At 62.4% G+C, this 27,676-nt stretch overlaps 1 protein-coding gene across 2 annotated transcripts; it reads right to left on the bottom strand.

The window, feature by feature from the left end:
* EPHB3 (EPH receptor B3) lies at nucleotides 1-27,617 on the bottom strand. 2 transcript variants are annotated; one of them, XM_082320903.1, is made up of 16 exons: nucleotides 27,498-27,617; nucleotides 13,960-14,024; nucleotides 12,914-13,586; nucleotides 5,302-5,457; nucleotides 4,813-5,148; nucleotides 3,883-4,007; nucleotides 3,551-3,719; nucleotides 3,351-3,456; nucleotides 2,881-2,978; nucleotides 2,573-2,695; nucleotides 2,222-2,469; nucleotides 1,763-1,978; nucleotides 1,522-1,671; nucleotides 1,241-1,434; nucleotides 925-1,080; nucleotides 1-633 (listed from the first exon to the last, which is right to left on the bottom strand). In XM_082320903.1, exons 1-16 carry the CDS (start codon nucleotides 27,592-27,594, stop codon nucleotides 525-527), a joined length of 3,021 nt encoding a protein of 1,006 aa, XP_082177029.1. In that variant the 5' UTR covers nucleotides 27,595-27,617; the 3' UTR covers nucleotides 1-524. The 2 variants fall into 2 exon arrangements, with proteins under 2 accessions (XP_082177029.1, XP_082177030.1); XM_082320904.1 differs by having other exon boundaries at nucleotides 2,881-2,933.
* Nucleotides 27,618-27,676: the final 59 nt, after the last annotated feature.

Genomic DNA, 27,676 nt, shown 5'->3' with positions numbered 1-27,676 from the left:
TGGAGGAGAGGAGTGATTGTCTGGGGCCGATGGCCCTGGCCCTGTCGCTGGCTCGGCCTCCCCCGGCTGCTTCCACGCGGGGACCAGAGTTAGGGAAGGCTTCGGACGTGTCTGACGGACTCAGCGGACGGGTCAACAGTCTGTGGCCTCGGGGAAGGGAGGGAAGTGAGGACTTGGGGGGAAAACGGGGTGAAAAGAAATCCAAGAAGCAGAACAACTCTTCAAACCGATGAGCACCGAGACAGGGCGGGAAGCGGGATGTGCCATCTCTGTCCCATAATCCATCTTCAATATGAAGATGCTTTGCTGCCTCGCCGCTCCAGGACACGGGACGAAAAGCTGGGCTCCCTCTCGGCACGAGTGCCTCCGATCCAGGGAAGGGCGGCCCATCCCGTCCCGTCCCAGGCGACCGTCCGAGGCAGAGGAGCGCCATGTGAAGGGGGAAACGGGAAGCCGGGCTGCACCGCAAACTGAACCTGGTTGGCAGGTTCCCTCGGTCCGTTCCAATGCAGAGTCCCCTGCGGTCAAACCTGCACCGGGAGCGTCTGGTTCATCTGCAGCCTCATGTCCTGAATGCTGCTCAGGATCTTCTTCTGGTGTCCTGCTAGCGTCACCCCTATCCTCAGCAGGTCTCTGCAAGGAGAAGGTGAAGACTCAGCCCCCTGCCAGCAGCAATATGAGGACATGGCCCTGCCCCATCCATCTTCATCACAGCCCTCTGCCAAGCTCCAGTGTCCCTCTAACACCACAGGGGACTGGGTGCTGAATCCCAGACCTTAACTCACTTGGGAAAACCCCATGCACAACTCGGCCCTCGCACATGCTCAGGCGGGAGGAGCTGGCTGCCAGAGAGGCGAGGGACAAGGGACAACGAGCAGCAGCCCCAGCCCCAGCCTTCTCCCTCCTCCGCAAGCAGGGACTTACTCCGCAGTCATCTGCGCCACCAGGTCGAAGGAGGCAAAGCCGGCATTGACAAAGTTCTCCTTGTACCGTCCCATTTTGATGGCGTCCAGCCAGTCTCCCACAGTGGTGAAGGTGGTGTAATCTGGGACAGTGCGGTCCAGGAGTGGCTGGGAGATGCTAAAGGGCAAGAGAGCCACAGGTCACAGGGAGCAGGGAGAGGTGTAACTGGAAGTGGGGGAGATTTCTTATCCCTGCCCTCCCGCATCTCTAGTTCCAACCATCCCAGTGTTCCCTGGGCTTGGGGGAAGTTCTGGCTGGAGGCAGGGATGTCACTGACCCAGACTGGACGCTGGCGATGACTTTCAGGCTGGCAGCGTTGCGGATGAGCTTGTCCAGCGTGTTGACGATCTGTGCAAACTTGGGCCGCAGGTTGCGGTCCCGCACCCAGCAGTCCAGCATCAGCTGGTGCAGCGCCGTGGGGCAGTCCATGGGGGGTGGCAGGCGGTAATCCTGCTCCACTGCGTTGATCACCTGCGGAGAGATGTGCAGAGGCAGGCTGTGAGCCACCTGGGCTCCCACGGGCAGCCCATAGCTCCCCACTCCCCAGGGAGCACTTACGTCCTGGTTGGACATGTCCCAGTAGGGTCGCTCCCCGTAGGACATCACTTCCCACATGACGATGCCGTAGCTCCACACGTCACTGGCTGAAGTGAATTTGCGGTAGGCAATGGCCTCGGGAGCCGTCCATCTGATTGGGATCTTGCCCCCCTGCACAGATACACAGCTCCATTATTTAGCACATAGCTGAGGTGTCTCCCCCCATCCCCAGATCCATGGATCTCCCACGAGCGTCCCATACCAAGGAGCTGGTGTAGGTGGGGTCGGCTGGGTCATCCTCCAGAAAGCGAGAGAGCCCGAAGTCAGACACTTTGCAGACCAAGTTGCTGTTGACCAGGATGTTACGGGCAGCCAGATCCCGGTGCACGTAGTTCATCTCCGAAAGGTACTTCATGCCGGCAGCGATGCCTCGCAGCATCCCCACCAGCTGAATGACCGTGAACTGCCCGTCGTTCAGCTGCCAGAGGAGAGATCAGAGGGGTTTGCAACATTCCAAATGGACTGGGGAAGGATCCCAATGTGCTACCACCACCTTCCTCCTCCCTAAAGCCACCCCTCTTCCCCCACCCCACGATGTCCATGCACAGCTTAGCCCTGGGGGTGCTGGTACGACAATGCAGAGGGATGGAGGAGGGCTCGGAGCCACTGTCCCCCATGTGCTGCAGCCCCCAGCCCAGAGCAGGAGGGGATGGATGCTCACCCGGAGGAAGGAGTCGAGTGCGCAGTTCTCCATGAACTCTGTGATGATCATGACGGGGCGGCTCTTGGTCACCACACCTTCCAGGTGGATGATATTGGGGTGGTCGAACTGGCCCATGATGCTGGCCTCGCTCAGGAAGTCCCGCCGCTGCCGCTCTGTGTAACCCACCTTCAGCGTCTTGATGGCCACGAAGATCTCGCGGCGGCCGGGCAGCTTCAGGCGCCCGCGGCACACCTCGCCGAACTCCCCTGCGGGTGGGGAAGGGGAGAAAGGGGCGGCACGGTGAGCCATGCATCAGGCATGGCAGAGGCAGTGGTCTCGGCAGCTGCTGTGCCCAGCCCCGGGACTTGCCTGCTCCAATGACCTCCTCAATTTTAACACAGGAGATGTCAATCTCTTTGGCAAATTCCCGGACGGCTTCATTGGGGTCCTCATAGGTGAAGGGGTCAATGTAGACCTTCATCCCAGGGGTAACTGCAAGGGCAGAGGAGTCATCACCAGGAGGGACGCAACACAGATGACCGATGCTGAGCCAGCTTGGCTGGCTGTCAGCCCATCCCTCCCCGTTCCTGGCTAGTGAAGGCTGCCCCTTCGCCTGCACATGGGGCAGGAATTGGGAGAGGGCAGGCAGAGCCCATTTTCTGGGCTCTCACACTCACCGTATTGCTGCAGCTTCTCCGTGTACTCGGGGTCCGTGCTGTTGCGTTGCTTCCTGCCCAAAGGAGACGAGAGGAGGTGTTCAGTAACCATCCCTTTCCTGATGGGGCAAAGACATTCACTGCCAGCTTCCAAATTCCAGCACAGACAGCCTATGCCAGAGAGCTTCCCCTCCGGCAGCCTGTGAGCAGAGCCATCCCTCCCCCCGAGGTGCAATGGGAGAAGATGGCCTAGTTGTATTGACAGAGAGTGGCAGGAGCCTGGGCAGAGCCCCAGCTGGTGCTGGGGAAGCAGAGGTGCACGGTCCTCCCACAGGACCCGCGCTCTGGTACCCAAATGCAGCAGGTCCACTTTTTCGCTCTCAGATTGGAGCTGCCAGAGCTCTACCCACAGGCAAAGGCGAAAGCTCTAGGGCAGACACGAGCAACCCCCAAACCCAGCTCTGAACCCCCCCTCCCTGCAAAGCCAGTACCTGAAGCAGACGATAGCGATGATCACCACAACGATGACGAACAGCAGCCCCGCAGTGGCTGAACCCACGATCAGAGGCAGCTCCTGGAAAGTCTTGCTGGTGGAGCCTGACGGAGGGAGAGGCAGGAATCAAAGTCAAGCTGGGGAAGGAGCACGCATAGGAGGGCTGGGGGATGGAGGCAGCCCAGTCCTGGTACCTACCGTCCTCCGCAGTTGTCTGAAACTCCGTAGGGAGGCTGTAGCGGCCGTATCCAGCCACCGTGCGTGCCCGGACCTGCACCATGTACCGAGCATTGGCCTTCAGCCCATCCAGCCGCACTGAGTTCTTCTGGCTGGTGACTGTGTTGGCGATGCCATCGCTCTGGCCTTGCTGTAGGGAAGACATTTGGGTGTCACTTCTGTGAAGCAACCCCCCCTTTGCTGGCTCCCACATCCCTCAGGCACTCTCTCTGCAGGGACCCCCTTTGCCATGGTGCTGACCGCCAGCCAGAAGGGCTGGAGGAGGGAAAAGGCTGCTCTGCCTCCTGCTTTACCTTCTCTGAGTACTTGATCTCATAGTCAAGAATGATGCCGTTGGGTCTCTCTGGGGGAGTCCACGACAGCGTCATGCTGTTCCCGGTGCTGCTGTGCAGGTGCATTGTAGGCACGGCAGACGGGGCTAGGAAAGAGAGCAGGGGAGGAATGAGCCATCTGTGTCAGGTTCCCCCCTCCACCATCCCACATCAGCGTAGGGGACTCTCTGCCTGGGACCTGCTCAGCTAACCCCTGTGGAAAGGCATGGAAAAGCTTTGAGACTGGCCTCCCACAAGTCACTGTAGGGAGCTGCGATCTCAACATCTTGCAGCTAAGGAGATAATGGACCAAGGGGAGCCTCAGAAATAGCACTGAAGTAATGCTTCACCCCATGCCTAGCTGCAAACTGGTCTGGGGAAGGGCCCTGCCAGCCCAAACTGGGGCTCTTTCCCCTCCTCCACTTTCCAGGAGCTCTGCACTCCACCCCACCGATGAGACCCGTGAAATCAGATCAGAGCGTGGAGGCTGGAGATTACCAGCACGCTGGAGCCAGGCCAGAGCGGGAGGAAGGAGGGAACGGCAGAGCACTCGGCTGGCTGCGAAGGTTTGGGCTGGTGCTGAGCCTTCCCAGGCCCACAGGGGAGAAATCTCATTTCCTTCCTCCTCCCTTCGCAGCAGGCACATCATCTCTGGGGTAGGTCTAGGAGATCCAGAGCTCTCCGGAGCATCTGCCAACCCTGCCCTTCTCTGCTTGCACGCGTTCTGATCTCATCTCCTCCAGGGACACACGTTAAACGGAGAGGAGAATTTACCCAGGGGATTAGATGCAGGCGCGGAGAGCCAGTAACGCGGCAGCACAAAGGACCGCAGCCTCCAAGGCTGTCAGCAAGAAATTCCCGCTCCGCTCTGCGGCGGAGAGCCAGGCCCTGCTCTCCGGCAGCTCCACTGACCTGCCTGGTTGGTGGTGATGTTGACAGAGGCGAAATGGGGAGGGTAAGGGCTCTTGTTGGAGATGCCATTCACGGCCTGGATCTCGAAGGTGTACTGGGTGTGGGCCATCAGGTTGCTGATGTAGATGCGACGCTCGGTGAGGCCGAGCTGGCGCGGCACGAACTCCACGTTGTCGTCGCAGCGGGTGCACAGGCGCCGCTCCACGCTGCACTTCTTGCAGATGACGTTGTAGAGCAGGTCGTCCCGCCCGCCCGTGTCCTGCGGCTCGCTCCACTCCAGCACCAGCGACGTCTCATTCACATTGGAGATGACATTGCGGGGTGCGGAGGGGACGCCTGCCGGGGGAATGTGGGGGTCAGGGTTGGCATGCCCCCATGCCTGGCTCACCTCCGGCATGGGCACAGCATGCTCCCTGCCACCTCAGGCATGGACCCCCGCTGCCTCCACACCTCCCCTCGCCTCCCCTCCTTGCCCAGGGCAGGACTCACTGGTGCAGGCGCTGTCTGCGGGGTCCGTGTCCGCCCGGAAAAAGCCATTTCGACACGTGCAGACTGTTGCTGCTCCGGAGGTGGTCCGGCTGTTGGGAGGGCAGGGAGAGCAGGGACCTTCCCCCTGCTTAGATTTGAAGGTTCCTGGGCCACACGCTGGAGGAAGGGAAAACAGACCTGAGTTATAAAGCGCACCCAGAAAACATCCACCGTTCCCCCCAAAGCTGGGCAGACCCTTCCTTGCTCCCTGCCAAATCTCCCATCAGTGGCTTGAGGACCACAGGCCACCTACAAGTCTTCCCACCACCGCCAGCCACGCCCAGGGACACGGTGCCCCTGGCCAGGCAGGGTGGGCAAGAGTGGGCTGCTGGCACGGGGCAGGGGCACTTGCGAGCACAGCACAGCTCTGCCCAGGAGATGCAGTGCTCCAGCAGAAGACCCGGGACAGCCGGAGATGGGAAGAGCCAGTCGACAGCAACTGCATGGGGATCAGGACAGGTCCAGCAAGGAGAGCACGACCCCAGTTTTGTTTCTTCGCTGCACTTCCCAAGGGTTTTGCATGCATTGGCTCACCCTTCCCCCGTTGGTTTCCATGCCCAGCACCCTCCATAGGGTCAGCAATCCATTCTCTAGGGAGATAAGGCTGGGAAGGAAAGGACCCCTCAGCCCTGCCTGCAGCAGCCCTCGCGAGAGGTCTCTGCAGCCCCAAACGCAGCCACTCAGCCCCAAACCCTCTGCCTCGGGCTCTTCAGCCACTTCTCAGCCCCGGGGTGGTGGCACCTCCTGAGGCCGGCTCAAGTGGAGTGCCGAGTGAGATTAAAACATTCCTGCAGGTCCTTGGCTAAAGAGCTGCTTCAGCATCACTGCCACCTCCTACCCCTGCTTCCGATCAGGGTCCTTCAAGGAGCCACAAGTCCTGGGATCCGGCCCGGCTGGCACCACGGGGCGTTTAGCCCTAATGAGGGGCACGTGAAAGGATTAACGGCACTTGAGCCAAGGGGCAGAGTGGCCTCAGGAACTCAACCCACACCTTGAAATAGCCTGATTTATCGCAGTGCTGCCCCAAGGAAGGTGGTCCCGTGCTCTGCATTCGCAGCTGGTCAAAGCGGTGAGAGACGTGCCAGCACTGGCTCTACTTTGGCATCGCCCCGTTTGCCACGGCCGGGGTGGCATCAGCACAAGCGGCCCCAAAGGAGGGCGCATCCTCCTCGCTCCACCGGGGTTAGGGCAGCTCCCGAGGGTGCATAACCCTCCCGGCAGCCCTGTCCCACCTCCCACGCCTGTCGCACACCACCCCGTAAACAGGAGGAGGTTTCCCGGTGCTTCACCGGGCTGCAGCAAGCGGAAGCTTCCTGCTATGAGGCATCTCCCGACACCCTCCGTGGAAGTTTTCCGGCCGACTGCAGCCCCACGCGTGGGGCGTGGAGCGCTGCTGAGTCACACGCTGCCACGCTGGCCCCATGGGGACCTGCACACAGCTCCGAGGTGCCATCCTGGCCCCCCGCTTTGCCCAGGCACTGAGTGGCAGCAGCCCCAGGGGAAAAGCCCTGCTCCATCGCGGTGCTGCTGGGCAGGGGGATGCGTTAGCAGCCCCATCACGGGGGGGAGGCACCCCACTGCCGAGGAGGGGACCTGCGGACCGCACGCTCTCCAGCCCCCCTGCCCGGATGGGCGGCAGGAGCCGCTTCCTGCTCCCAGGGCGCGAGCCTTCCGGCAAGGAGACTCCTCTTCGGTCAAAACAGGACCAACCACATGGCTTGACTCGCTCCAGCTCCTTGACCTGACTTCACCCAGCCTCTGGGCCTTCCCTTTGGAAATGCTTTCATTTCATTAGCCCATCCCGACCATGCAGGCTGGAGGGCAATGGAGTGCACAGACGCGCTCCTCTGTGAGCGATGGAAGCCCCCGGCCAGCAAGTCCAGGGCTCCTGTCCCACCAGCCCAGGCCACCCTGGCCATCACAAAACACGAAGACGTGGACAGCAGATGCCCCGAGGTAGTGGAGCAGCCTCGGCACAGGCAGACCCACCCCAGCCGGAGTCCCGGGTGGTTCAAACTGGGTGGATGCAGATTCACACATAAGGAACCAGATTGCTGAGGAATGAGAGATGACTGAAACCTCTTGGACAGAAACGCTCTGGGCTCCGAAAGCTGCCAAACATGCTTCAGTTATGGACAGAAGCCCAGATCCATCAGGGACAAAACCCCCCTGAAATAAGAGGCTTATTGGGGGGACAGCAAAGCTGGAGCAACCAGAGCTCCTGTGAAGCTGACAGCCCAAGCGTGGCACGGCAGCCGGGGACAGCAAGGTCCTCTGCAAAGGATGCAGGAGGGATGATGGTGCTTGGCCTCCTGCATGCTCAGTGCCAGCCGGTGCCCGGTGGGTTACAGGCACGGAGGGGACAGTGACCTCCCGTGCTCCCGGACACGGGAGGAAGGGACAGGCAGAGCCGTCCTTGGGCAGGTGCCTGCCATCCCGCAGGAGTGCCCAGCGTGGGCACATGGGATGAAGGGCATTTCTTTACACCCTCATGCCACCCCGGCAGGAGGGGGACGAGCCACGTCCCAGCCCTGTTAAGCAGGGGAAAGGCAGGAGAGGGACCAAGGCCCAGATGCACTCCAGTGTTTAAGTTTCCAACTCCGCTTAATAAATCAGAGCATAAAGACCTTGGTGGCAGCATGACAGCTCTCAGCCGCCACATTTGAAGGCTGTAACCGAGCTGAAAGCTGATCCCAGGTCCCTGGTGGATAAGCCGCTGTGTCATCTCTTCTCTGCAAGAAACCGCCTGTACAACAACCACTGTCTTGGCCAGCACGCCGGAGAATGAGCCCGGGAGCTCCGGAGCGGGAACGTGACTCCATCCAGCCGGAGCTGGGGAGCCAGGCTCCCCTCTCCCCACTGAGAGGTTTGCATAAGCACTTTTCCTGCTCAAGTGTCCTTAAATAAAATAACAACCCTGAATCTCTGCACACAGATCACATCTCCTGGTGCCGGGCTGTGGTCACCTCCGGGGAGAACATGACAGTCACTGACAGCCACAGGATAACAGGTCAGGGAACTGAAGCGGAGCTCCCCAGGCTGAAGAGGAGCCGCTGGTTTGATGGGAGGGAGTCGAAGCCTGGCCTGACAGCGGGGATCAGCTCCGGAGGGGATTTATGTGGGGTGCGGGAGGGAGGGGGGCAGTAACACAGCCCTGGGGCTGCTGCAAAACTGCCCCTGCACCCTCTACGGGGCATCGCACACCCAGCACGGCACGGCACCCACTGCTGGCCATCCGGCTGCTTCTGCCAGCCCCTCCGGGATTTTCATCAGTCGCCCACCTCCGGGGCCTGATCCTGCCTTGCAGAGCTGCAGGACTGGGCTGGGGGAAGGGGAGGGCACTCTTCCCAAATACAATCCCCACCCGGTGAATACAGTCCAAGGGAGGGAGCCGAAAAAAACACCGAAATAAAACCCTCCTGGCAGCAGCAGAGAGCAGTGACTCATCCCGCAGGCAGCCTCCATTACTGCATGGGATGCGGGCAAGCAGCGACGAACCCCGCGTGCATCCCCAAAACTTCAGGGTCCCCTCCCCTGGGAAAGGGAGGGAGGGAGGGAGGGACAGCTGACGGCACATGGGGAAATACCAGCCCCGGACTACCCAGGTCTCAACTGCTTTCCCATCCACATGATGCTATTCCAGCTCGGGCAGCATCCTTCCAGCTATTTCTCTCCCTGTAGGACTGAAGCAGAACACCTCGCTTGAGCCTAGATAAATTAAACTGATCACATCCCTTTGTCCAGCAACCCTGTAATTTCTTTAAAGGCAGCAATCGAGTTTGCCTGGGACGATCTGTGCTTTATGAACCTGCACGGCTCGCTCCCTTCCCGCTTTCGTAAGCGGCTGCAGATGGATTAGAACCGCGGAAGCAACAGCCTGGCTACAGCCGAGGCGGTAACTCTCTTTTTAAGTCTCTCTTAAAAGGCACTTGATTTTTTTTTTTAAAAAAAAATCACCCTTTGGGTGGAAATATTTCACACTAGCGCAGTCCTAAAGTGAACGGAGTAAATTTGAAGGGGAGAGAAGGGAAAGAGCCCTCGGGGGTTTGAACAGTGGCATCCAAAGAACACGTGGGAAACCAAATTTTTTTTTTTTAAAGGAAAAAAAAAATTTTTTTTCAATAAGCAAAGCTGCTTCTCGAGCCACAGCGGGTCACAGGCAGGACGGCAGGGGCAGATTTCCTCGACCGTGTTACAAGTAACCCATTGTGGAGCTGCCTGGCTGTAAACCGGCAGCTCTCCCCTGCCCGCGCTGCTGAGCTGCCTTTGATCTGGAAGCCCGGGCAATTAATAGCAGGCAGTTTCACTTCCTGGGTTTCATGCAGCAAGCCCGTGTTGCAATGCAAAGCTGCAAACAGTTGGCAAGTGCAATGCTTGCTTGGCATTTTTTTTTTTTTTTTTTTTTTTTTTAATTTGGGGTGATGTTTCCATTAGTCACTGATCGCAAGGGAAATTTATTTTCGCAGAAATTCAGATTTTGGCCCCAGCCTGACCTGCTGTCACCTACTGACTGTGCCCAAACATACAGCACCTGGTGCCATCAGAAAAGGGACACCAAAAAGGCTGAGAAATGGGTCTGAGGAGAGCGCGGCGTCACACTGCACGCTGTCTCCCCAGGTGCTTTTATGGTTTGGGTGCCCATCGAGTCCACCACACAGCCTTAGTCCCCCTCCTGAGCGGGGCACAGGCTCTGGGGACACCGTGGCCCCTCTCCAGGACCCTGCCACGGGCATCGAGGGCCACGCGAGGAGGGGGCTTGCTGCTAGCCCTGGCACGGAGGCCAGCCAGACCCCAAACCTTTCTGTCTTTGGGTGAAGCCAGCAAGACAAGGGGTGCAAACCCCGGTGAATCCGGCACGGGGAGCGCACGCCCAGCAGCATTTTCGGGGAGGTGCCGCACGCTGAGCTGCTCTGCGCCGGGAGCCCCGCGCCGCCTGAAGGAAACTCCCACCGCCTGCCTGCGCAACGCGGGGAGCACCTTGACGCCAAATCCCCTGAATGGTTTGGGTGCTCGCAAACCAAAAGGAGCAGGGATGGGGGCTACGGGGCTCAGGGTGCGAGGGGGCGAAGGCAGCGTACCCCTCCCTGCGGAGGCACGCGGGAGCCTTCGTCCCCCTCCCTGGCCATCAGCTCCTCTTCCTCCAGGGAGAGCTGCCTCTGCAGCTCTGCGTGGCGGGGAGCGTGTGGGAAGCGGCACAACCCCCAGAAGGGCCGTGTGCTAATTAAATAAAGATAATGAGGCTGAGAATGAGATGCCAAATCAATGCTGTGGCAACTCAGGACTAGAGCGCCAGATACCAGCCTGGCGTATCGCATTACAAAGCATGCCAAAGAAACTGCCTTCAGCCGGGCGGGATGAGCCCTCGGCTCCCGAGGGACCGGGATACAAGCTGCATTGTAACAGGTCTGAATGCGAGGTCTAATCCTGGCTCTGGATGGAGATAAAGAGGAGGAGGAGGAGGAGGAGATCTTCAAAGGCCACTGAAAGTCTGGGGAAAGGGGGAGATTTACAACAAGGCTTATCCCATCTAAGCAGTAACTGGGTATTGTTATTTATTAAAATGCCATCTGGCACTCCGGAGCGCTCCTCGCCTGTGCGGTGAAGCCTCGGTGGCTCCCCGGGGCGGGAGCGCCGAAACCCCAGCTCCACGGGGCTGCATCCGCACCGCTCCCCACGCCGCGGGCGCAGAGAGCCTTCTTGGCAGTGCCGGGCTGCCGAAACGGGCTAAGGGAACATCCAGCCGAGAGCAGAAAAGGGAACTGCGGCTTCAGCTTCTCCCAGCCCTTCTTCAGCTGTTTCCACTTAAAACACACGATCGTATGGCGGAAAATCTGATCCTACAAGCACAGCCCAACTTTCCCAGAGAAACGTGAGGACACCGCCGCTTCTGCCCAGCGAGAGGGCAGGCTGCCGGATGGAGACATGCCCGCGGCTCAGTGTGGCTTCCCTGTGCGCTGGGGAAGAAGCTGGGGCTTGTTGGAGGGGAAATTAAAGGTGCTGGCAGAGCTGCTGTGCGGGTGTCTGCCCGGCTGGGGGGATGCGGAAAGGGGACCTCATCCCAGGCTGCAGCGATGCCCTGAGAAGCCCTCGGTCCTGCCTCAGGACGCACAGCTGGGATGCTGGCTGGAAACAGTGTCACCTTGTGCCCAAGCCCTGCTGGGAAAGAGCAAACACCCCGTACGGTCTATGGTCTCCCAGCCCAAGCAAGAAGGAAACCAGCTCCCCCAGGAGCGTGGACCCCAGCGCACACTTTTAAGCGTGGGCTCCCTGCCCAGTGATGGATGCCTTGCACCAGTGTGCCTCTGCCCCAGGAGGAGCCAGACTGGCTGCTCACAAGACTCACGCAGGTGGCTGGGGCCACAAGCAACCCACCACCAAAGTCAGGGCTGTCCTGGCACCAATGCTGCTGGAGGCTGCAGTCCCCCAGCAGAGCCACAGCCCCACAGAGGCTGAGCTCTCCCCAACCAGCCGCAGCGGCATGGCTGACAGCTACACTGCTCCCAAAGCCAATGGAGACGCCGGCCTGGCCCGAGCCCCACGTCACGGGCCGTCCCAAATCGCATTGCCCCTGCCAAGAGCAAAGGGCCGGCGCCAAGCATCCCGTCATCGGCGAGCACGAGGCATCCAGCGCTGGGGGCCCAACCAGCATCCCACTCCCTGCACAACGCCTCCAGCCAAGGGGAGCAGCAATCTTTCTGCCCTAAACCTAAACCATCCCACGGCAGGGTCCTGCATGCCAGAGATGGCTCCCAAGGACAAAATCACCCCAAGGAAAAGCAACATCCACCCGGGCGGATTTTTCCTTATTAACACACACAACCCGGAGTGAAACAGCAACACCAAAGCTGTTGTGGGAGAGCACAGCAGCTGCAGGACCCACACAGGGCTATCCTGGCAGCCAGGGCAGCTCTCCATCCCCAATATCTGTGTGCAGGATGCTCTTCCCTCCCCTCTGAGCAGGGATGGGGAGCTCCGGCTCCCCTGCCTTCATGCCACTCCCCACCTTCCCCGCTGCAAGCCCTCAGCACTGGCAGGGGGAGCATGCATCCGCATGGCTTCTCCCGCAGCCCACACAGCGGGGCCCCGCTCACCACCAGGGTTTCTGAGTGCCTCCGCACAAGCAGCGTGAAATCACGCTTGCCAGGAACAATCACTCGCCCCAGCCACGAGCGCTGCAGGAGGGAGAGAGGGGAGACACTGGACACGGCAGCAGGGGCGAGAGGGAGGTTTTGGTAATGCTCAGGGGCTTAAACGTGCTGAATCCCTGCTGAGGACCACGCCTTGAGCTGCAGCTCCTGGTGAGGAGATGCATCCCGCAGAGGATAGCGCAGGCGGATGCTAACCAGCATGTCACAGTAGACACCGCGCCAGTCCGGACCATAAAGGCTTTAAGGCTTCCAGATGCTGAGCGAAACTGCAGACCAGTCCTCTGAGACACCACCCTGCTCCCTCCTCAGGGAGCCTGCTCAGCTCCCAAGCCTCTGAAAGCAGACCAAGCTCAACGCAAAACCACCTCCTCCGCATCAACGCGTCCGCAGGGACAAGAGGTACGGTCACTCCGCCACGCGCGTACCTTGGCACTGGGTATCCTTCATGGCTGGCTCGTATCCAGCGGCACACGTACATGCTCCCACGGGTACCATCCACTCGCCGTCACCGTTGCAGTACAGCTTCAGGGGTACAGACACCTCCACTGCATTGGGGATGCAGGTGCCCGGCGCGATGACCAGAGAGGTGGGCTCAGCCCCCGTTAAAGTCTCCGGGAAGATAGCAAAGCCAGCAATGGTGTTGGAGCATTTCTTGTAGAAAGCCCGGACAGAGATGAGGGACATGCAGGCTCCCAGGTCCTGGAAGGCCAGGTAAAAGCCATTTTTGGAGAGAGGGCCAAAGCTGCGCACCTTGGTGTTCACACGGCCAGACTCCAGCTTGGAGAAGCTCTCATCTGGGGCAATTGTATCCACTTTGATATAGGGGTTCTCCATCCAGAAAGGGCTGTTTGCAGAGGCAGAATCTGTATCCGACTCATAATAGAAGAGGTTGAAGGTCTCTTTGCAGGAGCCGGGGATGTTGGGGATGCTGTTGCAGTCCCGCACAGTAAACTTCAGCTCCACGTAGACGCGCTGGACGTCCTGGCGCTGGATGAACTTGGTGCGAAGCCAGTTGTTCTGGTTGGGCTCCCGCACGTTGCACACCTGGTACGTGCGGATGGGGTTCATGGCCTCATCGTAACCGCTGACTTCTTCCCACTGTGAGCAAGAGGGGAGCGGGTTAGACCCCCGGACGGGGAGATTAGTGCCACGGACACATCGTAAACAGCACGGGGTGGGGGGGACCGGGCGACAGTCAACAGGGAAGAGAAGCAGCCGCACCTCCACCTGTCCCAACCCTCCTGGTCATCAAGGTGACTAAGAGCAACCCGGGCCAGGGACCACGGCGCTCCCGCTCCACCGGCACGGAGCCAGGAGGAGATGGTTTCATGCGGCGAGAGGATAAGCGTGGGAGGGAAGGGGGAAGATGCAGCCAGCTCCGTGAAGGCACTGGTGAGCAGCCCCGATTCCCGTGAGGCCAGGGCCAGCCATGCCCTTCAGAGGTCGGGACCGGGGCTAGCTCCAGACTTACCCCCGTCTCTGGATGAGTTGTCCATGCCAACTCAGAGGTCACCCACTTCGTGTCCATCAGGGTCTCTGGAGGGAGAGGGAGGAGAGAAAGAAGTAATTGGAGATGAAGGCCAAGATTAGAGGGGAAAAAAAACAGGAGGAGTGGGGGAGATGAGAGCCGAGGCTGACATTTCTGCGGAAAACAGCAACTTGGGGGGTGAGACGTGGTGGGAGGAGGAGGGGAGCGGCGCAGACAGACTCCAGATTTCTCTTCTCCTGTCAGGAGAACAGGAAGAGCGAGGCGTCCCCGGAGAGCTGCGCCGGAGTGGGGAAGCAGCAGGACGAGGAGCCGGCCAGGTGGCGAGGGGGGAACGGGGATGGGCTGCCACCCCCGGCCACCGGCACGGCCAGCCATGCCTCCCGGCCAGCGCAGGGGGTGCCAGAGGAGGGAGACCGGGCCGCCCCATCCGCGCCCTCCCCCTCCGCTTTGGCAGGGTGCGTATTTACTGTGGCTGGGGTTGAAAGGGCCCGTTCCCATGACAGGGCGGTGCGGGCCAGGCAGGTTTATCCAGAGGAGGAGGAGGGACTGGCAGGCTGCTCTCCCAGAGACGCCCCACATCACTCATTTTACAAGAGGGGAGAAGAATTTGACCGTCTGGCCAACATTCCTGGAGCAGACTACAAGACAAACCACCCCGGCAGCATTCCCCAAACAGCCCCAGCCCCAGCCTTGGGGGAGCGAGACGCTTGTCTGGGAAGAGCTGCAATTGCAGGCAGCTGTCGCTAATCCCAGGCAGAGCCGCACGGCTCCGCGCAAGCACCACACGCAAAAACCGGGAGCGCGATGCAAGGACAGAGTACAACGACGTGCTCCGGGGCTGGTGCCAATGGCCCTGCTGTGGGCTCCTGGCTCTGCGACCCCTGCTCCAGGGATGGCCCTGTAGGCTGTTTGGAGGGGAGCAGGCAACCCTGGGGTCCTCCAGCCCCTCTCCTGCCCAAGGGGGTTTTGGGGCAAGGGGGGTGCAAACGCCAGAGCTGGGCAACAGCCCCCTGCAGACCCTGGTGTGCTCAGAGGGGCTCCGGTGCCTGCTCCCAGCGGGGCCCAGGACCAGCTCCAAAATGCCTCCCTGCTGAGGGCGCCCCCCTCCCCGGCTGCAGGCATGGCCCCATCCCAGACCCCACACAGCTCCCCAGGGGCTGTCCATCCGTCTGTCCCTCAGCCCACTCCGCCCCGAGACGCAGGGCAGGGAGCCATGGCTCTCCAGCCCCCAGAGCTGGCAGCGAGCTGGGAGCCACTCGCTCTCGATGGCTGGGGCACAGGACATGCCGGGGCAGTTCGGTCGTGCCAGGCACCACGGCTCAGCCCCAGAAGCAAGAGGCAGTTTCAGCTTCATTCCTTCCACCCCAGGAAAACCACAGGCTGACCCGGACAGGGAGGAAGCGCGGAGGAGGAAGGAAATGTTCACGCGTCGCAGGGTTTTGGATGAAGCTTGGCTGGAGGTAAACACCTTCCTTCCGCGTCCCACCCCGGGGAGACCCGCCAGCAGCTCCTGAGCCAGCACCCACGGATCGGCCAGGAGCACAGGCTGCAAGTGCCACCGCAGCACCGATAAACAAGCACATTCGGGGACACGTGGGCTCTCTGACCCGCCTCGCTGTTTGCCAGGATCCCAGCCCGGCCAGCGAGCCTGCCTCTCGCCCAGGCTGCGTGCATGGAGCAAACATAAATGCAATCCCATGGCGGGCTGCTAGCACTGGCAGCGGACACAGCACCAGGGACAGAGTGAGGAAAACCCCTCATGGTGCCAGCTCCCCAGCCAGGAGAGGGTCACCTACAACAGGAAGGACAAACCGACACCGTCTCTTGTTTGCAAACAGGAGAAGCGCAGAGGTGGTTATTGGGCAGTGGTTATTTGCTGCTTCTCAAAAACACAAACTAGGGGCATCCGGCAAAAACAAAGGCAGAGAAGGAAGAAGCCCTCCGCCAAGCAGGTAACGCAGGGGGACTCGTGTCGAGGATGCCAGGAGGGCCGGGGCACGGGATGAGCCGGACAGGGCTGGGCACCCACGGGGCAGCCTGTGCCCGGTCCCAAGGCACTGCCTGCCCAGGGGATGCAGCAAACCGCCATCCCTCCTCTCTCCTCCCCTACAGCATCAGCATCATCGGCAGGGGCCCAAGCACGGCTCCGCACAGCCACGAGACTTCCCCGAGGTGCTGCCGCGCTCCCCAGACCCCCGCACCGGGACGGCTCCCAGGGAAGGCAGCCGGTGCCGGATCATGGGGGAGCAGGTTGAAGAGCAGGGCCGCCCGCACCTCTCTGAGGGACAGGCCCTGCGCCGGCTGCCCTAATAAGGGCACAGCGGTGCCGCGCGAGGGCCCAGGCACGCCGCGCTGGCGGCGGAGCAGAGCCAAGCGCACGCTCGGCGCTGACAGTGCGCCGGGCTGCCAAGTCCCGGTGCAGAGACCCCGCGCGGGTCCGGCCAGCGAAGGGCCCCCCTCCCGGTGCGGGCAGCTGGGTGGGTGCTTCTGCAGGAGGAGCGGGGAAGGGGTGCCCTGCGTGCTCAGGGACGGGGCCGGTGCGGATGAGCGGCCACGGTGGTGAGTCACGCCGGAGAGATGGGGATCTGGGTGGCAGGGTGTGCCCGCGAGCGGGGCAGCGCGAGGACCTCGTGGCCAGCTGCAGCAGAGCCGGGATGAATCTGACTGTGCGGGCATCCCTGCTCCTGGGGCGGGAGGGGAGCTTTGCTCCCCAAACTTGCCCCCCAGGGTGTCTGCGAACTCCCCTGCACGCCAGCAGCCCCGATCCAGGCAGCTCTTGCCATGCTAGCCTGGCCCCAGGACCGGGAACGCGGGCAGCTGTCCTCTCCAGCAGCGCCTCCCCATGAGTGCCGGCCTGGGGCAGAGACGCGGCTCGGACAGGAGGCTCGTTGCCTGCATCCTAATTTGGCAGCATCTGCCATCTGACCAGCAGAGGAGGGAAAAAAACTGACAGAGCCAAGCTGGCCGGTGGTGCGAGAGCTACGTAAACTGCACGGAGAGAGCAGGGAGGGGAAATAATAAAAAAAAAAAAATCACTGAGCAACTCAGCTAAAGGAAACGTGCCGAGTGCGGAGGGCAGCGGGGATTTCCTGCAGCCCTGGAAGCGAGCGGGGCCAGGTGGGGTCAGCGGAGCTCCCCAGCCCCTTGCAGCCTGCAGCCCGTGAAGGTCGCGGGCGGACGGCCCCGCAGGCTGCTGTGTTGTGTGGTCCCGGGGCCGGCGGCAGCATGCTGAGCCGAGCCAGGCGCGGCCGAGCCGCAGAAATTGGTCTCTGCCCTTAAAGCTGCCGCAGAGATCTCGTGGCAGCCTGGCACCGAACCTGTGTCCTTTCCCCAGCAAACACCGGGGCACACCAAGCACTGGCCCCCCATAAAGGGACATGTGCTAGCGTCCAGGGCTGGGGAGACAGGCAAGCACTGGGTTCCAGTGGAATAGCCAGCTGCTCTCTCCCTCCGGCATGTGGTGCCAGAGGTGAGCTTGGAGGCGGCATCGGCAGTTTCCTGGCTCAGTTCAGGTTTGCAGGTGCTTCGGAGGGACGTGAACGGTGTCAGGGCTGGCTGAGCAGTGAGTCAAAGCCACCTCAATACTGTGTGCCACAGCGAGAACCTGGTCCTATTAGTCAATGGGAAATTGGCTCCCAATTTTGCCAGCTTGGGGAAGTCACCCTAAGGCTTGCTTTATCACTGTCTGCAGTACTGGGGAGTTATCCTCTCCTCACTTCCAGCTGGGCAAAAGCAAGGGATGCTGCAGGAGTCTCACTATGCTCCAGCATGTGCAGCAGGCCGTGGTCAAACCCATCGCTCCAGCTGCCTCCTCCCTGCCCTGCAAAAATCTCCTCCCACGTGCACCCCAAGCTGCAAGACCAGGGGTTCCCTGCCAGCAGCCTTCCCATCACCTGGTCCCCAGAGTCCCCAGCAGTTTGCTGGGTGTTGGAAGCCCTGGCGAGTACCCATCTGGAGCCAGGGACCTCTTCCTCCCCACGCAGGGGCTCAGGAATGCGGCATGAACGGTCTGAGGCCAGCGAAAACGTTTGAACTCCCCCCTCTAAGAGGCCCAGAGAGCCCGTCTCGCGCTGCTGAGCGGCAGACGTGCGCGGCAGCGACGGCTGAGCCAGAAAGCGGGGGGAGAGAATCAAAATTCTTTCAAGATGAAGCCGCTGGGGAAGACTCAATCGTCTCCACCAACCGGCTCCAATTTGAAAGCTCTCGCCTTTGAACATGGGGACTACCAGCTTTTATCAGGATGCGCTGGCAAGGTAGGACGCCAGCTCCTTGCCCCGATGAGAAGAAGGCAACTCACGCAAGTCCAGAGCATCCTGAAAGAAGGCAAGGGAGGAAAGTTAGTAAAGACGCCCACACAGCCTCGCCGCAAACAGAGGAACCTGTTCTACAACGTGCCCGTGCTCTCCGGGAGCTATGCACACCACGGCACCATGTCTGCAGGAGCTCAGCGTGGGGCGAGTGGCCCGGCCCGGCCATACGGGTCCCACACCAGGCTCCTGTAGACAGCATCGACAGCTGGGCCGTTTGCCCCAGGACACGCCTTGGCTTCCACTGTGGTGGCTGCTCACAGTGGTGCCAGATGCCTCTCCCCCTCGCCACCGTGCCGTGCTCCTCTGGAAGGAAAGGCAGCTTGTTTAGGAATGCACTCTCAATCTTGGTGACTGCCTGCTAGTCAAAAAGCCACCAAAAGGGGCATCTCCCTGCATATTTTAATTTCCTTCTCGGTTTTGAAGATAATTACGGCAGGAGCAAGCGGCCTTGCGCGCTCCCCATTCAAGCACCTATCGGTACAATTAATCCCAGCACCGTTCTAAGCAGCGGCACAAAGGGCTTTTGGTGTAAGGTCCTTTATCTGGGAACAAAGAGCTGCCTGTGGGAGAGAACCTGAGGTTGCACTTTTCCCGCTGACGAGCGTTTCCCATACACAAAAGCTGAGCCACGCAGAGCGCCCTGCGCGCGCGTCAGGTCTGGGAGACCCCGCGACGCGTTTTTCCTGGAGCGTGCCACCCACCCAGATCCCTACTTCTCCTCTGGGATGCTCCTTCTCCCAGCTAAACCCTGTGGCTGTCCTCCTCCCTGGCAGGGGATGGCCCTGCTCCAAGGCCAGGGGGAAAGCACTCCTGTCCCGCTCAGCCCAAGGCAGAGCACATCCTCTGTGGATGGGGTACCCCGCAGATGGCAGCTTCGGAGCTGTTGTGCTGGGAGGTTTCGGCACTCAGCAGCCCCTCGTGCCTGAGCTGCACTGTGGGGAGGGGAGGCTCTTGCTGATGCAGGCGAGAGCCAGCAGAGCAGCGAGGAAGACTGCAGCCAGGGAGGCAGGCAGCAGGCAGGGCACCCGCGGCACTGGCAGCACCCAGGGGGTGCTGGGGGTACCCATGGCAGAGGTGCCAGGCACGGGGTTTGGGAGCTTGGCGAAGGTGCCGGCAGACGCTGTCTGCCAGCTCCCTCTGCAGGGATGGGGCTGGCAGCACTGTCGGCATGCTGCACAGCCCACGCACCCTCAGCCTTCCCCGGGAATCCCGTCTCTCCCGGGGACCCCTCCTGCACACCCGGCCTCCCAAGCGTCCGGTGCAAGGCCGAGGGGCTGTGCAGGGTCCCGCCCTCGCCGGCTGTCAGGCCGGGCAGGCCAGGGGTGGTGCGGTTCAGCCCAAGGGAAGGGCTGGAGCGCTCCCTATCGCCACCCACGCTGGGAACCCGTCCTTATGCCGAGCAGGGTGCCTGCTGCTCCCCAGCGCCGAGGGGGGAGATGCGGGACTGCCGTGGGAGCCAGCCCCCCGTCCCATCCCTCTCCGGGGGGACGCAGGGGCTCAGACCGCCCATGCCCACCAACGCACGCTTGCCCCAGGTCTGGGGCGAGCCGACGACTTGTCAATGAACTGGGAACAAAGGGAAGAGAGAAGGGGGGGGAATTAAAAAAAATGGGGCCTGTATCACAGCTGTGGCCCTTCGTGCCAAGGGCGTTTGGCCCATCATCAAAGGGGATCGGATTTGCTGAGGCAAATGATGACACATCCACTTCAAGCGGGGCAGGTTCTGCCTGCTGCTGGAGGCGAGCCACCGGAGTGAAGAAGTACTGTGGGCACTTAATAATAGACTCATTATTTCTGCATTATGGCAGGGCCCAGAGGCCCCAACTGAGATTAAGGCCCCTTTGTACACACCACACACGCACGCACAAGGGCAGGCAGTCCCTGCCCCAGAGAGCCTGGCCGAGGATGGGCAGCACCACCGGTCCCAGCACCATCGCCCGTCCCGGCCCCGCTGGCACCACAGTAAGCTCACAGCAGAGCCCGAGACGCATCCTTGGAGCATCCTTGGAATTGGCATCCTCCATTTCCCAATCCCGCACCTGCATCAGGGTATAACAACCTCACGCAGGGAGACGGCCCCATGCCTCCAAGCCATCGGCCGGCTGCATCTTTCTCACAGCCCCCTCGCCCCCCTCCGACCCCAATGCCCGACCTTCTGGATGGGGCAGATCCAGCTCCTGGATGACTGGGAGCTGCCTGGGACCCGGGACGGAGGGGGACGGGAGTGCTCCCTCCCTTCAGCCCTGCCCCGTTGCCCACCCGCCGGCCGCTAACCGGCTGAAGAGGGTTTTCCGGCTGCGTGCTCCTCGCCAGGAGCCGTTTCCTGACGGCCGCGAGACAGACTGAAGCATGTGAGAGAGGACAGGTGCCAGCTCCGCGAAAAGCAGATCAAGTGGCAGCGCCCGGGATGCGGGGAGGGACGGACAGTGGTTTCCTCCTGGTCACGCACTGGGTCGAGCCGGGGAGGGCAGATTTCTGCCATTTTGCAAGTAGAGCCATGCCAAGCTGGGCTCCAGCGCCTGCCGGCACCCATGCTGCATGCATCCCCCCCCCCCAAAGCATGGTACTCGGAGCTCAGGACTTCTGCAGGACAGCCGGCTCCTGCCCTGCAACCGCACGCCAAGGACACGTGCAGCCCGCTGCCCGAGCCCTGCCAGGCCCCGGTCCTGCAGAAAGGCCGTACTGATGCCGGGAGAGGACACGAGCCAGCTGCCCGAGTCCAGCCCTGCACTGCAATTACTGTTCTATTAATACCGCGGGGATTTCGGATGTCAGAGCCCGGTGTGCCACGCCAGGGTCAGCTCGGCCGGGGAAGAGCTGCCATCCCTGCCCACGTGGTGGATGCGCCCCGGTGCTCGCTGCTTCGGCTCGCCCAGGGGGAAAAGCCGCTTTTGTTCTGCCAGGCTGTGGGCAAGGGGAATGGACAGACCCCACGGACAGCCTCTCAGCCCTGCCTGCTGCCAGACACCCTGCTGGCCTTAAAACGACTGCTGCCCGCTCGGGAAAGGCATGTCCCTGCCTGGCTCAGGGGAAGGGGCTGCCCAGTGCAGCTCCCCACCATGGGGAACAACGTGACCGGGCGGGCAGGAGCTCTATGGCCAGCAGGCAGGAGAGTTTTATAAGTCACCGTCCCCAGCAGGAATGGCCATGCAGCCACCCTCCGCTGCCACGGAAATAACTCAGCCGATCAGGAGATGCCAGACCTGTTTGAGCTGTGAATGCCATCAACCAGGACGTAGGCAGCAAATCGGCCTGTGAAGCCGCCTTTGTTTCCAGGCCCTGCTATGATGGGGACGCTCCTGCCACCTCCCTCCACGGCCCCATCGCCCTGTGGCCGTGGCTTCACGAGGCAGGCGTCCCCACGGGGCCACCAGGCCGACCCGGGCTGGCGCGGGTGGACGGAGAGCCCCGAAGTCCCCGGGGGAAGGAAGGGAACGCGGTCGGTGCTGCAGGCCTGCCTACGCAGGGCAACCGCTTGCGGCAGGCTGAGATCCAAAAGGCCCCTCTCCCCCCTCCAGCTCCATTTTTTTCCAGGTTGTACTTCTGGAAAGAGCCCAGGGAAGGAGTAATAATATTTAAAAAAAATAAAACCCACCCCCCTCCCCAAAAAAGGTTACTCGCTGCACATCCAAAGGTTCGCCCCACAGACGGGGCGGCTTGGCTGCCAAGCTCCATCCCATCCCGGCAGCGCGGAGCAGGAGTTTCTGCCAAGATCTCCCTCCTGTCTCCTGCCTGGGGCAGTTACCCAAATCTCTGTGCTGCTCTCCGCTCGCTTCCTCGGCTCTCCTCGAGCACCAAGCCCATCTGGAACTGCTTAAACCCAAATATCCCCCCCTCCTTTTCCCCACCTCCCCCACCCCCAAAGTCAGATTCTTCCAGAGTTAAAACAAGCACAGAGTCAGGAGGGGGTGCCGGGCCGGGCTGACTCGCTCCTTCATTTCAGTTTAATTTCTGGGGAACTAGAATAAATCTGTTCCTGGCGATCGTTCAAGCCCTGCACATTTTTCTCATTAATAAAAAAAGGCCTTGGATCGCACGCCGCGTGTGCGTGCGTGCCCGCCGAGCACCCCCCCGGCCCCGCTCGCCCCGCAGGGTCCCTCCCGCGCCCCAGCCCTCGCCGGGCAGGCGGCTCGGCACCCAGGGGACAAGCAGGACCGGCCGGGGGGGGCTGGCGTCCCCTCCCCGGGACAGGGACGGGTTTCGGCAGCCCTGCGTGATGGCCACACCTCGGAGAGGAACAGGGAGGCCCAAATCCCTCCCGCAGCTGCCGCCGGGCAGGAAAGCCCTGGGGAGGGCTCCCCTGGGAGGAGCGAGGGTCCCGGGGAGGGGGCATCCCCGCTGTCCCCCCCTGCTCCTCCGGCACCGCGGCCCCCGCGGGGCCCCTGGGCCATTCCTGGGGAGGGGGCCGGGAAACAGGTGTTTGTCAACAGCTCCTGCCACATGCGTGAGAAACGCCAGGCCCCGGCAGCGCGGAGCTTAGCGACGGGCAAAAATAAAATAAAAAGACCCCCACAGCAACACCCCCCCCCCCGCCCCCCGCCAGCCCGGGACCCCCGGCCGGCACGCGCTGGCACGCGCAGAGAGAGCGGCCACGGGGCCGGCGCTCGGCCCTGCCGCCGCGCTCCTGCCTCTTCCCAAGATGGCTCCCTTTCCTCCTCAGAGGGGCGGCCATGCGAAGCCGGCCCTGGGCTCGCTCCCTCCCGCCTCAGGGAGCAGGGGCCGGTGGGCTCGGCTGCGCTGAGGGGAAAGCGGGCGCCAGGGAAAGGCTGCAGCCCCTCTGGAAATGGCGGGCCTGCGGGAAGGGGACGCAGCCACGCTCCTGAGCTCGGCCCCACAAGGCCTCGATGGCCGCACCGAGGGTCGGCAATGCCAAAGCCCAAGCGCCAGAGGATGAGGCCTCGCCAAGAGCGCCAAGCCTGGCCCTCCGTGGGCAGGTCGCCCACCCACCCTACCAAACGGCACCCATCCTGCCCTGGGGTCTGGACGGGGCTCAGCTCCATGAGGGGACAGCCCGTGCCCTGCCCCAGCCTGAGCACAGCACTGATTTTTGAGCAACAACAAAAGAAAAAAAAAAAACACAACAAAAAACCAACGCAGGAATTCAAATGGGACCGTCCCAGCCAGGTGGGAACGCCACTGCCAAAGGTTGCCTGGCCTTCAAGACGGCAGCTCGTCCCCAGGGGCGCGGGAGCATGCCTGGCTCCCCGCAAGGGGCTTCACGGCGGTGAAGGGGCACCCCCATCCCCTCTGTCCCTCAAACGCTTCGCTTGGGAACGCGTCTGTTCCAAAAGCGACGTCAACTCGTTACGGCTTCAACCCCGGGGAAGCTCGGGGGCGATGGCAGCCACTGGCTCCACCACAGCCCATGGGGACTGTCCCCCTTTCCCGGGGGCTCCCGGCGGGGAGGCTGGCACCCACCCTGCCACCAACGGGGATCCCGACCCCGGGGCTGCCTCGGCACCCTTCCCCCAGCGCGGCTCCCAGGCGGAGACGCTTAATCCCGACAAACCAGTTTGACTCAGCACAACAGGAACAGCTACAATTTTAAAAACATGCAAGTCTGTGATTCAGATTGCTCGGGCTGTTTTAATTAAACACCAAGCTCCCCTGCTCCAGTGGCAGCAGCAAACGGCTCATGGAAAGAAAATGCAACAAACTGGTTTCCCCAAATATCTCTCGCAGTAAGTCATCACAACAAAACAAGGAGTTTCGGTTCATTCCTCAAAAACCAGAGGCCGCTATTCCCAATCGCGAAGGCTGGCCGGGCATGGCCCCGCAGCCGCAGCCTCACCGGCTGAGCTGTATGCCGGGGAGAAACACAGGGCTGCAAACGGACCCCGGTGCTGCAAGTTTTCCCTCTCCCTAGCTCTCCGCATGCTCCGCTTGACACAAAGGAAAGCCCTTCTCCTCCCCGCCTCGGAAGCGCGGATGGAGCGGGCTTCCTCCAGCGGAGCTTTCCGTGAGGAACAGGAGGTTTAATGAATCCAGCGAACGCTGCGGAGCCCCACAACCTGCCTTCCCTCACAGCCCTACCCCAAGCATCAATAAAACAGCAGGGCTAACTCCCCCCCTCGCCTCGCTGAGAAACATGCCATTTCAGTGAAAAGTAATTAAACGGAAAGCAAATCTCCCTGCCAAGAAAATACCTGGCAGTTCCAGTACAGGGGTCAATTAGGCAGAGGTTTGCCGGTGCAGAGAGGAGCGTGGTCAGCCTGCGTAACGCCCGGTGGGGGTCTGGGAGCTGTGAACCAGCAGAGCCCAGATGAGGAAAATCCCCCCCTAGGAATCCTCCTGCTTTGGGGGAGTTTTGGGTATTTCACTAGAGCCCGAGTTGCCTCGGCGCTACGCACAGCAACGCGATGCCTCTGCACGGGGGTTCATGGGGGAGGAGATGGGAAACCCCAACTTTAAAAGGCGTCCCATGCCCAGAGAGGCTGCTCGGGGCAGGAGCTGCCTGGCAGAGCAGCTCCTCCGGAGAGCAGGTCCCGGTCCCAGCCCACCCGCAGCCCCGGGGCGACAGGCAGAGCGAGCCTGTGGCCACCTGCGCTCCCTCGGGCCAGGGCGTTTTGAAGCCTGGGGTTTTATCCCCGGACGGTCGGCAAGGGCCTCGAATGCAGCACTCTCCCCGCACCATTTCACCGCGTCTGCTCCCCGCAGGGCCTCTGCTCCCACAGCCCCGCCGGGACAAACTCCTCAGCTCCAACCCCTGCACTGGAGAAAGGATCCGCTGTTGCCCCCGGATAGAGCATTCCTTCTGCAGCCGGCCCAGGGACTGCTGAACCGGAGAAGAAAAACACATTGTGACTTCAAACAGACCCAGCGCACTTACAGGATCTGGAGAGAAACCATTTTCTCCTCGGCAGCACAAAGCCCTCACTGAGCTGCTGCCGAGCGCGGCTTTTCCCCTCCACCCCCGTGGGGCCTTGTAAAGAAACCCAACTCCCCGCCATCCCTCTGGGAACCGGCAGCGCCGTCCAGCCCCGGAGGCCCCTGCCCTCCCAGCCGTGCACCGGCCCCGAGCCCACCCCGTCGTCCCCTCGGAGGGGACAGCAAGGTGGCTGGGTCCGGGAACCGCTCGCTGCCGTTGTCGTCTGCGGGACGTGCGCGCAGATTTATGGCCACGCCAGATTTACGATCAGCACTAAAATATCGGAATGAACGTGCACGCTAGGTTCACGGTAACCGCCCGAACGCGTCGGTCCCCATCAGGAAGCAGCGTCGCGAGCCGCCAGAAATTCCCAACGCAGCAGAAGCGCGGGAGCTTGCTGGCCCCGACGCGAGCAACGGCTTCCTAACGCTGGGCAAGGCAGAAACCTCTCCCGCCCCAGCTGCAACTTTCCCTCCAGCTCGGATAAGAGCGAAGGGGAAAGGAGAAAAAAAAAAAAAATAAAAAAGACAATCTCAGGGGAATCAGGGCCAGCCCCAAAAATGCTGGGTGGCTGCCAGCCAGCCCCGGAGCGGTCCCATGGGGCTGGCACCCAGCTGGGCCCTGACCTCCTCGGGCGGCGTGTTCGGCCCCTGACCCCTCCGCACGCTCGGGAAGCTGAGAAAACCCAGCAGCTCCTCCATGAGCTGTTTATTTTCTCTCCATCTGGCTCTTCACACCGCTCCATCCCCAGACGGCGGCGGGGGCGAGGCCGGGGCTCCCTGCCTCCCCGGGGGCTGGCGGGACGGTCCCGGGGCGACGCACGCCGGTGCTGCCGGATCCCAGGCCGGCTTTCCTTCCCCGGTTCCCAAACTGCTGATGGGAAGTGGGTTGCGAGGGGCTCCCACGCCGAGCTCCCTGCCCACAACTCCATCCTCCTGCACCTCTCCAGCAGGCAGGGCTCCCCAGGGCTCTGCCCGGCGTGGGGGTCCCCGGGTGGGTGCTCCGCAGCCTCCATCCCGAGAAGCTGGGTGCACGCAGGCTTCTCCCTTCCCCTCCTGCTGCCGGGCTCCCGCTCAGCCCAGAGCTCTCGGACCGAGCAGGCCCACAGCTCCGTTTCCTACAGTGTACAAAGGATGATTTTTTCTCTTTTATTTTTTCCCCTTTAAAGGAAAAAAAAAAAAATCGCAGGGAGGGTGAAAAGAAACACGGCCAACAAGCACCCCCCAGACTTTCTACAACGCCCAAAGCCGGAGGAAAGCTGCGCCCCCCACCAAAGGGCAGCGGGCAGGGCTCCTGCCCGCCCTCGCCCCCCGGTGCCGCGGCCCCAACCGCGGGGCGACGGCAGCGGCGGCCCGGGCGCAGAACGGCCCCGGAGCACACGGGAGCCCCCGCCGCCCCGCTCCGCAAGAGCTCCTTCCCCGGCCGGGCTTTCTCCCTTCCCTCCCCAGCCCCCTCCCGCCGCTCCGGCAGCGGCTTCGGTTACCGGACACCGGAGCGTCGCCGCCCCCGGCGCTCCCGGCCGGAGCCGCGCACACTTTGTGCCCAGACAAAAACCCGGCCCGGGCCCCCTCCTCCACCTCCTCCTGCCCCCGGTGCGCCCCGCCTCGCCCGCCCCGGGACCCCCCGCTCCCCCAGCGGGGCCGGGAGCCCCTTTCCCCCCCTCAAAGCCGGGGGACACACGGCGCTGCCCCGCGGACTGGGGGGAGAGGAGTGGCCCTCCTTCGGTCCCCCACTCCGCCGGGGCGCGGGGGGCTGCCCTCCTCCCCGCTTCCCCCCCGCCCCCGCGGGAGCGCAGCCCCGCTCGGGGATGGATGCGACACGCGTGGCCGCTCGCCCCGGCGCTCCCACGCCGGAGCCTCGGGGGTTAAGGCGGCGGGCGCGGCGAGCTCAGTCGGGGAAGGGATGGAGCCGGACGCGGCACACGGACACTCCTCCGGCGGCCCCACCAGTTCTGGCACGCCGCGAGCTTCCACTGAAAGAAATATTAATTTTCCAGCCCTCCCGGTCGTGGCGAAAAGCCTCGGAACGTGAACCGAGTATTCAACGAGGCGCCGCTCCCTGCCAGCGGCCGCCGCGCCTCGGCCGCGCCGGGCTCGGTTCCACGGGGCGTTGACTCTGAAACCTACTGAGGGCGGCTAAGCGCCGGGAGCGGGGCCGGGGCGCGCTGCGACGGCGAGCTCCCCGCGGGGACAACCGGGCGTCCGCGGCGCGACGAGTCGAGCGGAGCCGAGCCGCCGGCGGAGGCGCGACGAGGTCCGAGGAGACCCCGGAGGGTGAGCGCGTGTGTGCGCGGTCGCACGGGCCCCGGTGCGGCGGAGCGGGCGGGCACGCCCGGTACTCACCCTCCAGAGCGCGGCGGCCGCCGGGGAGCAGCAGGAGCAGCAGGAGGGGGAGCAGCGGCGGCGGCGGCGGGGGGGCCCCCGGGCGGGCGGCGGCCATGGCGGGGGGCGGTGCGGGCGGCCCCGCCGGGCAGTCCCGAGCTCGGCGCCACGCGCGGCTCCTCTCGCCGCCGCGCCACGCT

This window comes from Platalea leucorodia (assembly GCF_965183815.1).
Source record: "Platalea leucorodia genome assembly, chromosome: 8".
NCBI classification, from domain to species: Eukaryota; Metazoa; Chordata; class Aves; order Pelecaniformes; family Threskiornithidae; genus Platalea; species Platalea leucorodia.
This window is presented reverse-complemented; position numbering and strand designations above follow the sequence as displayed.